The 15,707-nt window shown below is 40.4% G+C and overlaps 1 protein-coding gene across 1 annotated transcript in view; it reads right to left on the bottom strand.

The window, feature by feature from the left end:
* Positions 1-15,707, bottom strand: part of TCEANC2 (transcription elongation factor A N-terminal and central domain containing 2) — a 64,922-nt gene that overhangs the window by 24,119 nt on the left and 25,096 nt on the right. Inside the window, exon 2 of the mRNA XM_007945936.2 lies at positions 13,837-13,978. Within this exon, the coding sequence (XP_007944127.1) occupies positions 13,837-13,978 (142 nt within the window). The remainder of the gene's footprint in view (positions 1-13,836; positions 13,979-15,707) is intronic.

Genomic DNA, 15,707 nt, shown 5'->3' with positions numbered 1-15,707 from the left:
GGATGTCAGAAGAGACTCTGAAACTTGCCCTTGAGTGGAGAGTAGCTAAAGCAAATGGAAGAAATGACAAGATAAAAGAGCTGAACAGAAGATTTGAAAGAGCAGCTCAAAAAGACAAAATTATGGTATTTTCAACCACTTCATATGCATGTGAGAGCTGGACAACGAATGAGGAAGTTAGAAGAGGAGTTGATGCTTTTGAGTTGTGGTATTAGTGAAGACTACTGAAAGTACCATGGATTGCCAAAAGAACTAACAAATCTATGCTGGAAGAAGTACAGCTGGAATGCTCCTTGGAAGTGAGAATGGCAAGACTTTGTCTCACCTACTTTGGTCATGTTGTCAGAAGGGACCATTCCCTGGAGAAGTATATCATGCTTGGTAAAGTGGAGGGTCAGCAAAAAAGTGGAAGGCATTCAACGAGATGGATTAACACAGTGGCTACAATGATGAGCTCAGGTATAGCAAGGATTGTGAGGCTGGTACAGGACCAGTCAGTGTCTCATTCTGTTGTACGTAGGGTCACTATGATTAGAAGCTGATTCGATAGCACCTAACAGTAACAACCCAAGCCATGGTTTTTTAATTGCCTCATATGCATGTGAAAGCTGGAAAATGAATAAAGAAGATGGAAGAAGGGTTGATGCTTTTGAGTTGTGGTTGTTGTTGTTATGTGCTGTCAAGTTGGACCCGACTCATAGCGACCCCTCCTTGGGTTTCCAAGGTGGTATCACTACGGAAGCAGATTGCTCAACCTTCCTTCCAAAGAGTGGCTGGTGGGTTTGAACCACTAGCCTTCTGGTTAGCAGTCAAGTGCCTTAGGCACTACGCTACCAGAGCTCCTTTGAGTTGTGGTGTTGGTGAAGAATACTGAAAGTACGATGGACTGCCAGAAGAACTAATAAGTCTGTCCTAGAAGAAGTACAGCCAGAATGCTCCTTGGAAGCAAGAATGGCCAGACTTCACCTGACCTACTTTGGTCATGTTGTCAGAAAGGACCATTCCCTGGATAAGGATATCATGCTTGGTAAAGTGGAGGGTCAGCAAAAAAGAGAAGGCCCCAACGAAACAGACTGACACAGTGGCTGCAACAATGGGCTCAGGTATAGCAAAGATTGTGGGGCTGGCACAGGATCCGGCAGTGTTTCGTTCTATTGTGCATGGGGTTGCTATGAGTCAGAGCTGACTCGATGGCACCTAACAACAACAACAAAGCATAGTGCCCAGCACAGAACAGACAGTCAGTAAATATTTGCATCACATATTATTGAATCAAACAGCTACACAAGACACTTACATTTGGTTTTCAAATTGGTTTTGTACTAGCATTTGAATATGGATGTAGTTGATTGGGAAACTCATATAATTGCAAACAAAATAATGGAACTATACTATAAAGAATTAAATTCAAAGGCACTGGGAAAAGGAAACATTTCTAATTCTTAGTCATTGCTGAGAATTCTTCCTGGTTACTACTCTAGGCTTTATATAAATTATTTCATTTAATTTTTATAACTAAACAATTAAGTACTATTATTATATTGCTTTTTTATAAGTAAGGAAAATGAAGCTTAACAAAGTAACTTGTCCAAGGTCTCACAGTTACTAAGCATATAAGCCAGGATTTAGACATGAGCAGCCTGACTCCTGCACACTCTATCCTTCTGTGTTATTAGGAACTGGCATCCATGGAGTGCTCAATAAAACTTGGTTGAGATAATGTTCATCTTCTTGTATTCCCAGGTCAGAAGAGCACGGACCCTGAGAGGTAGTCAAAGGGCAGAAGGCTACAACACGTAAGCTAGGGCAGTGGGCAGTATATCCCACAGATACTTTGGCAGGAGCCCCACCCAGACTGGTCAGAAGGCTCTGCCAATAGCAAGGATATCAGCCCAGAAAAGGCAGGGCTATAAGGGAACACTACAGGTCGCTGAGTCGGGTCTGACTCGATGGCACATAACAACAACAACAACAACAACAGGTCAGTAGGAAGGAGGAGTCTCCAAAGGAAGAGTGAAGGCAGGAAAGGCATTCCATTCCAGGGCAGGAAGAGAGAAGAGGAGAGAGGTCTGGGAAATCCTCTTCTAGAAAAAAACAAGGCAGACTCATAAACTCAGAGCACAAAGGAATTTCATGATAATAATGACAGTCGCTGTACTTAATATACCTTAATTCATTTAATCCTCAGAATTCTATGTGATAGGTGCTATTATTATTCCCATTATGTGGGTAAAAAATTGGAGCTACTGAGAGGTTAACCAACTTGGTGAAGGACACTCAAGTAAGAAGCAGGACCAGATTTTAAACGTAGGCAGGAGCTCTGGTAGCGTAGTGCCTAAGGTACTTGACTGCTAACCAGGAGGCTGGCGGTTCAAACCCACCAGCCACTCCTCGGAAGGAAGGTTGGGCAATCTACTTTTGTAGTGATACTGCCAAGGAGAGGTCGCTATCAGTCCACTATGAGTCAGTCCAACTCGAGGGCACATAACAACAGCAGTCTGGCTCTAGAGCTCAAGCTTTAACCTCTATCCTAAATTGCCACTGGCGATCATACAGTCCTACTTCCTCAGAATGTGGATGAGGGGGAAAAAAAGAGACTCTATGACCTTTCCCCAAGGTCACAGATTGGTCAGTAGCTACATCAAGGAAGTTAATGATCCACAAAAAGTGATTATTTGCTCCATGAAGTTTACATTTTCAAGAAAGCAGTGCCACTGGCTAGTCTTATGACCTGGGTCAAGTGCCCTGGGTTTAAGGGTATGGGGTTTCCGCACCCAGTGCATTAAGACTGCAGGAAGCAGTCTTTTACTCATGTAATAAACAACAGTAAATAGTATGTATGTACCACGCCCTGTGCTAGGCAATGGGGCAGAAAGTTGAATAAGACACAGCCCTACACTCAATGAGCTTGAAGTAGTCCTAAGTATAGGGGAAGACAACTAAACAAACACATGTTACAGATCCTAAGACACTACTGAAGGGGGAACCCCAGGGAGGACCAAAAGGACAGAGGAGTCAATTCAGTTGGCAAAGGAGCTAAGGAACACCATGAAAGAGCCAATTCTTGTCCTGAGTCTTGACAATGTCTGAAGGAGAGAGGAGTGGCTTAAGAAGTACAGTGAACAAAGGCAGCCTGAAATAACATGCTATAATTTGAGGGCTGTGATAGGCAAAATGTCCCAAACCTGGGAATATGTTAGTTTACATAGGTAAAGAAATTTTGCAGACATGATTAAGGTTAAGGACCCTGAATTATCCTAGATCCTAGGTGGATCCAACCAAATCTCATGAGTTTTTAAAAGTAGAAGAGGCAGAAAGGTGGGTCAGAGAGGGGCAATGTGAAAAGAATCTGACCCTCATTGCTAGTTTTGATGATGAAGGAGGCCACAAGCCAAGGAAAGCAGGTGGCATTTAGAGCTGAGAAAAGCACTGACACAAATTATCATCTAGAGTCGCCAGAAAGGAACATCTAACATCTGATTTTAGCCCACTGAGATACATATTGGATTTCTGACCTACAGAACTGTAAAATAATAGATTCGTATTGTTTTAAACCACTAAGTATGTAATAATTTGTTATGGCAGCAATAGAAAAGGAAGAGAGGGCCTATTAGTAGTTAAGGATTAAAACTGCAATGGGATAAGGAACTCTGGTGGTGCAGTGCAAGGCATTTGACTGCTAACCAGAAAGCTGGCAGTTCAAACCCACCAGTTGCTCCGTGGAAGGAAGATGGGGCAATCTACTTCCAAAAGATTTACTACTACCTTGGAAACCCAACAGGAGTCACTATGAGTCAGAATCAACACAATGGCAGTGGATTTGTTTTTTGGTTTATTGCAATGGGAATCTACAGTACAGCTTGACAATAGAAGGCCATTGGAAAGACCCTTGCCACTACTTATCCTATGACTATGGGCAAGTCAAATCACATGCCCATTCCTTCTCTCACTCACCAATACCTTTATTCATTCAACAAACATTTTTAGTTTCATCTGGGTCTTGACAGACAAGTAAGAGCTTGCTTTGGACAAAGGTATATCTTTAGCTTTCAGCAGGTGGCATGACATGTAGTATTTGATCGTCTGACCTAGGGTAAGTTACTTTAAACTTTCTAAGCCTCATTCTCCCCATTTATAAAATAGATAAAATAATATTTACAGTATGGAATTGTTATATGGATCAAATGAGGTCACAGATGTGAAAGCACTTTATAAATACAGGTTTTCTGTTGCTGTTATTAATAAGGCATCTCTGAAATCAGATTCATATGACTGACATAAAAATTTTCCCAAAATATTCATATATATAGGATATCTGGTGGCATAGTGGATAAGGCATTTGGCTGCTAACCAGAAGGTCAGAGGTTCAAACCCACCAGCTGCTCCATGGAAGGAAGATGGGGCAATCTACTCCTGTAAGGATTTATAGCCTCAGAAACCCAATGGGGGTTGCCATGAGTAGAAATTGGCTGGATGGAAGTGAGTTTGGTTTTTTTTGGGGGGGGGGGGGGGGTTATGTAGTACTGCAAAAGTTGAGTATGCCTGCTCCACAGGTTGACAGTGCAAGACCTCACCAACCATTTATGCGCGACCCCTTGCCTACTGGTTTCCTTATGGTAAAAGTATCCACTTGTAAGCCCCATAATTGCCAGGTCCAAAGTCTTTTGCTCACTGGTCCTCAACTCTCCAGAGTACTTAAGACCACTGAGGCCACTCATTTCCCCTGCCTCTTAAAACACTCTCCTCCACAGCCTTCAGGCCACTGTACTGCCCTGGCTCTTTTCTCTCTTTAACTGCACTCTCTCCACCTCCTTCAGTGGCCTCTCTTCTTCCTCCTCTTCACACTTCCCCATCACAGATATTCTCCCAGGTTTAGTCTTTTGGCCCTTTATTTTTCTCTTTTACTCAGAGAATTCATCCACTTAGGTGATGTTAAGCAACACTTGCTTGCAAATGACTTCCAAATATGTATTTAAGTCTAAGTCTCTCATGTGATCTTCAATCCTACATCTCCAACTGCTTGCTGGACATTTCCACATAAAGAGTTTATGTTAGAGCAAAATGCCAACAATTAAATTGACTAAAATGGGAACACCAGGAGAAAACTCCAATCTGGGGTCCACAAGAAAAGTCACTACATTCTGATTTAAAAGAGGTGGGCTTAGGCAGATGGCAGAATCCATAGAATGGTCCAATAAACTAAATTCATATATGGCTAGGTCCAGGACACAATGGCAGACTGCTAACCAGGGAAGAACAATGCCCCAAGAAAACTGGGTTCTCATTACATTCCTGATACTAACTCACTATGTTGTTGTTGTTAGGTGAGTCCAGTTGGCTCACATCGTAGCACTAGGTAAGTTACTTCACCTTTCTAAGTCTCAGTTTCTTTGTTTATGAATTGAAGTAGCTAAATGGATTTAAAAGGGTTTATGAATACTGACAGTTACAGAGCTTATACAAATAGGCCAAAGAACATGAACAGAAAATTCACCAAAAAATGAAAGGACAAAGTACTAATAAACACACAGAAAACACTTCACCCCATGTAGCATATGAAAACAAAATGTTATTTTTACATATCAAATTAGTAAGATTTTAAGAAAATGGTAGGAATATGAATTGGAACAATGTTCCTAAAAATCTAAGATTCAAAAATGAATCCAGACAGGAGATACAAATTCAAGAGTCATCTGGATTAAAGTCTCAGTTATGCTGGACAAGTGGACAAGCTCTCTGGCTAAATGTTCTAAAGCAGCAGCAAAAGACTGAGGTCTGAGCTTCAGGAGAAAGTGCTCTCTTTCTAGGGAACAGGGGACAAAGACTGTAGAAAAAGAGTAAGGCAGGAAACACAAGAAGACAGAAGTCTAGAAGGAGCCTTCCTTGTCCAATCTTGTCCTCATTCATAAGCCAAATATTTACTGAGCCCTTGCTCTGTGTATGTCCCAACAATGCTTAAAATACATTTTGTGACTAAAACAGACGTGGTCCCTGCTGACATGGAGTTACTGTCTAGAAAATAATAAAAAAAGAAAGAAGTAAATAATTAAATAAGAAATTACAAACTGAGATACAGGCTATGAAGGAAGAAACGTTTTAAAAATAGATACAGAATTGGCAACCAGATCAGTGCCACTTCTGACAACATGAAAGAAGGTGATCAACGGTGTCAGGTTCACAGTTCTGGGGAGATGAGTGCTGAGACAAAACCGTAGGGTTTGGGTAGGATAAAATCACTGCCCTCCTGTGTAACAAAACAAGTGGTTGTGGGAGAAACCTGTATGTCATGAAGAAGTGGGAGGAAATGGAGGTTATAGCAATCATTTTTAAAGGAATTTGGCCATGAAAGGAAGGAGATAGACAAAATGTCTGGGAAATGTGGCAGGACAATTAAAGGGGAAAATTGTGCTTGTTTGAAGACAGAAAGAGCAAGTGGGTGACAACAATGTCAGAGGCATTCTGGCTTTTCCCTTCTCCCTCACCTCTTAGTCTGGCCCATTCTCCTTCATAAAGTCTAAAACCACTAAAATCACTGCCATTGAGTCAATTCTGATTGATAGTGATTCTATAAGACAGGGTTTCCAAGGCTGTAAATCTTTATGGAAAGAGACTGCCACATCTTTCTCCCATGGAGTGGCTGGTGGGTTTGAACTGCTGACCTTTGGTTAGCAGCCCAATGCCTTTGCCACTGCATCACCAGAGTTCCTTGATAAGTTCTAAACAGCATTTTTCTTCTTCATCCCTCCTCAGTCCTCCATGCCCTCACCCTGTCTCAGCTCAACGACCACACCCATAATCTGTCCTCATGGCTCACTTCCTCACCTCCTTCAGGTTTTTGCTCAAATGTCCATTCCTATCCACCCCATCCACGTTCACCATCCCCCTTAACTTATTATCTTCTAAAATATTACATAATTTTCCTATTACATCTCTTCTTTACTATCTGTCTCCCTCACAAGAATGAAAGCCTCACTCACTAGAATGTAAGCTTCACACTGGTAGGAATTTTTCTCTATTCTGATCACAGGCACCAAGCACAGAGCCTGACACATGGTAGACATTCAATAAATATAAGTTGAATGAATTTCTAAATGACAGCCTATCTGTTCTCTCATTCTCCAGTATCACCCCTTTCCTACACATTCTTTTTTTGGTCACTAAAAACTCTGATCACATTCTCTAGCTTAAAAACATTAAATGCTTCCAATAGTAGTTTTTTCCAAATAATAAATACTCATAAATTGCTAACAGATATTTCCTAAAAAAAGAGTTCTTTAGGAAACTCTGGATAAAAGAAAATTAAACAGGTTTCTCTATTGTGGAACTCCCCATAGCCTATTACATGATAAACTACACTGAAAATCTCCAATGGAGAGAAGACAGTAATGCAGCATTTTCTAAGTTTATTTGAACCTAGAACCCTTTCTTCAGAGACATCTCACTGGACCAGAGTTCTAAGAAACATACACTTGTAAACACTGGCCTTTAAGATAAAGTCCAGACCCCACTGGTCAGCTTTTAAGTTTCTTTATAACCAGGCCCTATCCCTATCTAGTCTTCCATCTTAGACATGCAACCTAGATTCCAGCCATGTTGTTCCCAGGATGCTCAAGCCTCCACTACACTTTGCTCATTTGTTTGTCTGCATGAGCCTGATCCCATTTTGACCTAGCAAAATTCCACCCCCTCTATGAAAACCCTTCCCAAGCAGAAATACTCACTCTCTTCCTTGTATTCCCACAGACCTTTGGGTATGTCCCTTATTTAAGCATTTTCACATGTCAATCATAATTATATACCTATATACCTATTTCCCCAGAAAACAAATGAGCTCCTTATAAACATGGACCATGCATGATTCTCTAGCACTTGGTATAAGGCAGAGTACATGGGAAGTGTTCAATAATACTAAATTAATTAAATCAATCTATAGCAGATAAAATACAGATTGGATGACAATCCAGGGTTCTTGCTACTCTTTTTGTTATTGTTGTTTGTTTGTTAAAAGACACCATCTCTTCACCATTTAGGTTCTTGCTACTCTTAATGCTTGTGGTAGTTAAGTTTTTGTGTCAACTTAGCTAGGCCTGGTTGAGTGGCTGGGCAGCTGGATGTAGTATTCCCCACGATGAGACTGGTAATCAACTCCATGGTGGAAATGGTGGAATCTACTGTGAGCAACTGAGTATGTGGTCTGCTTCCTGCATGTAAGGAGATGCCTTTGGGAATGATCACTAGCCTATGGCATGCTTGGACCCTGCATGTAGCCCTGTCATTGCTCAGCAGCCTGCTATGCTCTGCCGACCTTGGGACTTACAATGGACTTAAGTTAATGGCCTGCCGTGTGGTTTGGTAATATTGGGACTGTGCCTTTTTACTTGTCAATCTTGGGGCTTCTCAGCCTCAGCAGCCAGCAGCTGTCTGAGTGAAGAAATGCCTCTAGCTCCAGTGGGCCGGGAGCAGGAGGCAGAGCTGGACCCCAAGGCTGAGGGGCTTTCACCCAGCCCCTAGAGCTTGGCACTTTGAACTTGGACTTAAAGCCTCCAAATTGTAAGAATAAATTCCTGTTTGTTAAGGGCATCCCATTTGTGGTATATTCTTGTCAGAGCAGCACTAGGTAACCAGAACAATGCTCATCTTGTTCATTAATCATAACAAGTTAGGGACCTCACTCTGTTATCTTTCTCCTATGTTGTTAACTCTTCTTACTCTACTCAATGTTAGCATTCAAACATGTTTGATTCTTTCCCATCTTAAAAGTGAGGACTTCCTTCAATCCTATATTCACTTTCTGATATTATTGTCTCCTCTCCTTTTTTGTAATACCAAACTTCTTAAAAGAGCTATTTTCAGTTTCATTTTCTTACCTGCTCCCCCACTCCTCAAGCTTCTCTCCCTAACATTACCTTTGAACTGTCCTTATGAAGATCATTAATGACACTCCTTTGCAAAACCCAATGCACAAATTTTAGACTTTACTTATTTGGCCCTTTGACAACCAGGGACACTACTGATCAATCCCTAGTAACACTCCTTCCTTCCTAGTCCATGACAGCATTCTCTCCTGTTCCCTTCTTTTTCTGGCCACAATTTCTCAGTCTCCTTCTACAAGTCCCTTACATATTGGTGGGCTTCAGGGTTCTGGACTTAGCTCTTTGCTTTTCTTACATACTCTCCCTGTTTTTGTTGTCATGTGCCCTCAAGTTGGACCCGACTCACAGCGACCCCTCCTTGGGTTTCTGAGGCGGTATCACCATGGAAGTAGATTGCCCAACTTTCCTTCCAAGGAGTGGTTGGTGGGTTTGAACTGCTAGCCTTCTGGTTAGCAGTCAAGTGCCTTAGGCACTATGCTACCAGAGCTCCTACATACTCTCCTTAGGCAAGTTTATCTATTTCCAACCAGGTATTTCTAACTATATGCTAATGACTCCCAAATCTGTATTTACAGTCTCTCTTCAGCTTTTGCTTTATACATCAAACAGCCTGTTGGACATTTCCTCTGGGATGTCCCACAGGTATCTCCAGTACAGTAAGTCTATAATTGAGCTCCTTATTTTCCCATCCAAGCCTGTTGTTCCCTATCTTAATGGTATTGTCATTCACCTCGTTGCCCAAATCAAATTCTTTCTACAGGAAAGCTTCTCCAATTTAGTCACACAGAATGTCCACAGATTAAAATATAGTTCCACTCAACTTTCACTCTTTCACCTTCATTCCCAACATCCAACCAATCTGCAGGTCCTTTGGATTTTATTCCACTCATGCCTCTTGACTCCAACCATATCTCTCCATCCCCACTACCACCCCATCCAGGCCTCCCTAATTTCTTATCTAGATGTTCAGAAACTTCCTAGCAGGGTTTCCTTCCTTTGTGTTTCCTTCTCTTCAACCCTTTTCTCACATGTCAGATTTTTCTAAAATACAAATCTGCATATGTCATTCCTCCACTCAAAACCCTTCAATAACAACCACCTATTATCCTTAGCATAAAGACCAAGCTCTTAGATTTCGTAAAAGACTAAAGCCACCCTCCTGCTGGAATACAATAGATCCTGGATAGAAGCCACTTCCCTTCCCCCTCAAAAAGTGAGCAGAGGCTAGAGGGTAGGCTCAGAGAGGGGTGGGTTTATGCTAAAGTTGATGCCAATAGTAATGAGGCTGAAATACTTAGCCTTGAGCCAGTGGTTAAGATGAGAGAACTAATCATGGCACTCTTATACTAAGCTGGGACCAGTGAGAGGTGTGCTCAAGTATTCCAGGTCAGAGGTGACCCCTGCTACTGGCAGAAACAAAAGAAGAAACAAATTCTCTCTACAGAGAACCTTCTCCAATTTAGTCTCACAGAATGACCACAGCTAACATCAAATAATGAGCTCACAATTAAAAATCAACAAGCATATGGGAAGGCAAGCACTCCAAGAGTGGGCAGAAACAACAAACAACAGACTTAGACCTCCAAAGATTACAAATACTAGAATCATCAGATGAAGAACACTGAACAGCTATGTATTAAGGGTTTAAATAAGGGTTTCACAAGAATGTGAAAATAACATTAAAAAAAAAAAAAGACTGAAGAGAAAAAAAGGAAATTTCTAAAATCGAAAAATGGAGCTCTCGAAATAAAAAACTCAATGAATGGGTTAAACAGCAAATTAAACTCTGAATTTAGGTAATTTATCAGATGAATATGCTGATCAGAGAATACATGACTTGGAAAAGATACACTGGAATAAATTATCCAGAATTCTTTGAGACAGGAGATAAAATGTATGACAGACAAACCAAGGGATATGGAAGACAAAAGATCTAATGTACTTCTAATCACAGAATCTTAGGAGGGAATGGAGAAAATGAAAAGAGGCCCTTTTAAAGATAATGGCTGTAAATTTTCTACAAATGAACATGAATTTGCAGGTCCAGGAAGCATAATATATCTAAAGGAGCTCTGATGGCACTGTGCCTCAGGCATCTGACTGGTAATCAGGAGGTTGGCAGTTCAAACCCACCAACATATCTAGGATAAATAAAAAGAAATCCATGTCAGTCTATAAAGATAGCCTCCAATGAACCTCACCATCTCCTGGTACTCACAGCCTGTGTAGCTGCTTCCCATATTGTATCAGGCTGATTTGTGTGACCAAAAGAATACAAGAGAAGTGATGACATGTCACTTCTGAGATTAAGTTATAAAAGACACTATCTCTCATAGTGTTCTTTTATAGGGTTCCACCTTGGCTGTTCTCTTGCTTTCTTGCCCTCTCTTGGATCACTTGCTCTGGGGAAAGCCAGCTGCCATATCATGATCAGTCCTAAGGAGAGGCCTATATGACAAGAAGCTTACGCCTCCTGCCAGTAATGCATGAGTGAGCCTTTTAGAAGCAAATTCTCAAGTCCTGGTCAAGTCATCAGATGACCACAGCCCCAATCTCATAAAAGACCCTGAGCCAGAACCACCAAGATAATCTGCTCCCAATTCCTAACCCTAATAAATATTGTCTTAAGCTGCTAAATTTGGGGATAATTTGTTATGCAGCAATAGATAATCAATACATATGCCAAGACTAAACAGCTCTGAGCAGTTTACAAAAGGCTGTCGTCTGCCCCAGCCTGCCTCTCCAGCCTTATTTCTTGCCACACACACTCTCTCTAGTCTACTACATTTCAAACACATCAAACTTATTTTAGTTTCCCAAACGTACCACATTCTCTCCCACCTCCAGCCCTCTGTATGTGTTCACATGATACTCCCCCTGCCTGACACATTCTTCAATATCCTGTCCCCTCCTCCCAACATACGCACTCATATGGCTAACTTCTCTCCACATCACCAGAAAACTTATTGCACTATATGATGAAAGTTTTGAAATTGTCTCTTCATTAGACTGTAGGCTCCAGAAAGACGGGAATAATATCTGCATCCTTCATTATTATGCCAGCACAGTTCCTAGCACAAAGAAGGCACTCAGTAAATATTTGTCTCTTGCAACCCACAGGATAGGGACAGGCAGGAAGGCTAAAGGTTGATGAATGTAAATACTCTCAGGCAATGAGCCAATTGAAATCTTTAGCATAGCAACTGATATAACTAACTATAAAGGAATCAAGAAATCCCTACATTCCATACAATCTCATATTTAGGGAAGGCTTAAGGTAGAGTCAAGACCAAAACTTGGATAGTTTCCAGCTACTCCTAAGTCAAGTCCCCTTGCTGTGGTTTCATTATGATGCTTGAATTGAAATCTCCAAACATCAGACACACCCATTCTTGAAAGCATACTCACAACTGTACTGAAAGGCCAAATAGAAATGAGTTTTTTAAAAAATATTATCTGTTTGCATTCGTACACAATTCCAGCTTATTATGTTGTTATTGTTGTTATTTTAGATCTGATCATAAATGGTATTTGTCATGTGTGCCTAAAGATGAACATATACACACATCTATGTACATATATACATATCATAAAATATTAATCACTAGTACCCTCTACTGGTTGAGATAACTTATCTGCTCATATGAATGGTCTTATTGCCCTCTAGTGACCATAACCTATAAAGCCAGAAAATCCAACAGCAGATGGGAGAATCTCCTTGGCTACAATGATAGGGTTTTATGTTCTTTAAGCATCTAATTTTCTCAGATTCTGGTTTATATTACAGGGGTGCAACTCTCAAGACTCTTGGGGGGGGTCCTCCGGGGATTTCACACAGCTCTTCCCAGCTGTTAGTGCTAGTTTGAAGCTGTTCCCTCTCCTCCTTCTCATGAACAAGAGGTCAAGGGGAAGCAGAGAAGGCAATGGCTGCACTGGTGAGGGCAAGAACACCAGCTGTGAATGACTGCCCTGGACTCTCTGGGGAGTTGGGAGCAGCTTGAGAAACACATGTTGGCTCTCCCTTGCATATTATTCACAGTTGTGTACTGTACTAAGATGGCAATTCAATGTAGTCCCTAACTTACCGTTTAAATATGTCCAATGTTGTAATAAATGATGCAGCAACAAATGATGCTACCATTGTTTTGAGAAACCACACTTTCCAAGTTATTTCTACTCAAGACAAAAAAGCCGAATCTCTTTCAAGATTTAACTGAAATGCCCTCTCCTCTATGAAACCTTTTCTGAACTCTCTAGATTTAAGTAAGTGTTCTGTCCTTCATGCTAGCATATACCCTGTACCATTAGAATGGTACCCAGAACATTATTTATATGTTTTTGTTTATAACCTGTAACATTTTACTGCTCCCATTTGTCTCCATGCCTATCTCTTCCATCAAGCCATAAGTTCCCTGAGGTCAAAAAATACGTCAAATTTATTTCTGCATATTCAGCATCAAGCACAAGGCCTGTGAAATAGAACGGTGCTACCCAAAATGCTACCCATAGGTCACTGCCATTAGCAGCCTGTGAGGTATGTACAGAAATTGAGTTAGCACTTAGAAGCTTATATAGTGATTCGATGGAATAATTCTCTATCTGTTGAATTTAATAATTAAAAAACTGGGCTTGTATTTTCCATATTTTTATTTAATTTTTCCTAGTAATTTTTATTGTACATTATTGGCTTGCAACCAGTGTAGAATTTTTCAAACAACAGTCTTCACCACTGACAGCTTGAGAGGCACTGATAGAGCTGTTGTTGTTAGGTGCCATCGCGTCTGTTTTGACTCAAAATAACTTTATGTACAACAGAATGAAACACTGCCGGTCCTATACTAGTTTTTGTGAAATATCCTATCTACTGATATGGTAAATAAGGATAAATGTTTGAGCAAGGGAGGAAAGGAAAAAGGAAAGAGACAAAATGTAAACGTTTTCATAAAATTCAGAAGGAACATACCTATCCTTGTTGATTTTAATACTTCTCTAGAAGGTATTTTCTTCTTCAATTCTTGTAAGGCTTCAACTAGATTCTCTTTGGTTTGATCAGGGAGCTCCAACACAGTTTTCCATCTTTTTATGTCTTCTACAACCACAACTCTCTGGGAAAAAGAAAAGTCATTTGGAAAATAGAAATTTTCATTAGAAAGACATCTGCCTTCACCTGAGCTAATGGGGCTCCTATTGACATCTGAATTATTGATTATGACCTGAACCAAAGCACAGCATGTGTGATGGCCCCAAATGATGGGTAATTGCTTAAAAGCAGGTCCTGCTTACTGCAAATCAGGAAGAGAGTTGCATCTATTAGGAAAAGTGCAAGTTTTAATCTTACTGTGTCAGACACCACTGGGCACTTAGCAGTGAGAGGCTATAAGGATGAGAAAAAAAGGAAAATGATGCTGAGGTGAATCAATCCTACAGCTCACTTAAGAGTATCTTAATTCACAGGCAAGGAAAGAGAGCAGAGATGTCATAAATAGGTTTATTTCCACAATAAAAAGCACACTTCAACAGTCCCCCACTTCCCAGAGGATAATATTAAAACTCTCTCATTTGAAATGCTTAAAACTTTAAACACACAAAAGTGTACAGAGTAACCCATTGCTCATGATGGGAGGAAAGTTAACATTTTGCTATTTCACACAAAATAACAAAACATAAAGTTTGTCTCCTTTAAACCCTTTGCCAAACTCATTCCTCTCCTTCCCTTTCTAGATCTTAAAGTGGATATGCATCTTTTTCTCAAGTGTAAAATATCAGCAATTAAGGAACCTGGGTGAAAGGGATGGGAAAACTTTGAACTGTGTTACAACTTTTCTTTTTATATTGCAACATTTTATTGTTGTTTTCAGTGAAAGTTTACACAGCAAATTAGGTTCCCATTTAACAATTTCTATACAATTTGTTCAGTGACACTGGTTACTTTTTTCCACAGTATGTCAGATTTCTCATTATTTCTGTTCTGGTTGTTCTGTTTGGAGTAATCTAGTTTCCCTGCCCCCTTGCCTTCTAGTCTTTGCTTTTGAATAAGTGTTGACAGTTTGGTCTTATCTTAGATGATTTTTTAAAGGTGTACAGTACTCCAGGTGGTATTATTTTATGAGCTTATCTGTTACCGAGTTAGAAGATGAGCTCATGAAATAGTTTTAGTTCATGGTTTCAGGAATATCTCAGGGCAATTGTCTCTGGAAGTTCTTCATTCTCAACTGGTCCAATAAGTCTGGACTTCTTCAGAACTGAGTTCTGTTCCACATATTACTTCCATTCTATCAGGATCCATCAACTGTGTTCCTAATCAGAACAGTCGGTATTGGTAGCCGGATACCATCTTGTTCTTCTTGTCTCAGAAGACCAAAAAATGAGGTCGTAGTTTGTGTAGATTTCTCGTTCTTTGGATCTGTGTTACAATTTTCCATAGTTTTGAAATTATTTCAACCAAGAATTTGAAGAAGTAAAGTATGAGGCAAAAAATAAGGTTGTTTTCATAATTACAAAACAAAATCTTGTCTCAGTCTCTGAGACTATGGCCCTTAGTCACTGAACTGATCCCCATGGCTCAATTTTCAGTCAAACAATAGACAAGTCTACAAAATAAACAGTAACTTTAGGGAGGTATACACTCCTTAGAACAATCAAATATGCAAGATCAAAAGGATAGATTGGTGAGCAAGATGGCAGACTAGGCAGAAAGACTGCACAGACCCTCTTCAACAAAGAAAAGGGAAACGAATTAACACAGACACAGAAGATAATCCTGGACCCCTGAGCCTTGAAGGGAAGGATATAGAAGTGGACTAAACCCCAACTACCAAAAGAATTTGTGTGAAA

Source organism: Orycteropus afer, unplaced genomic scaffold (assembly GCF_000298275.1).
Source record: "Orycteropus afer afer isolate SDZICR_OR568_19922 unplaced genomic scaffold, OryAfe1.0 scaffold00145, whole genome shotgun sequence".
NCBI classification, from domain to species: domain Eukaryota; kingdom Metazoa; phylum Chordata; class Mammalia; order Tubulidentata; family Orycteropodidae; genus Orycteropus; species Orycteropus afer.
This window is presented reverse-complemented; position numbering and strand designations above follow the sequence as displayed.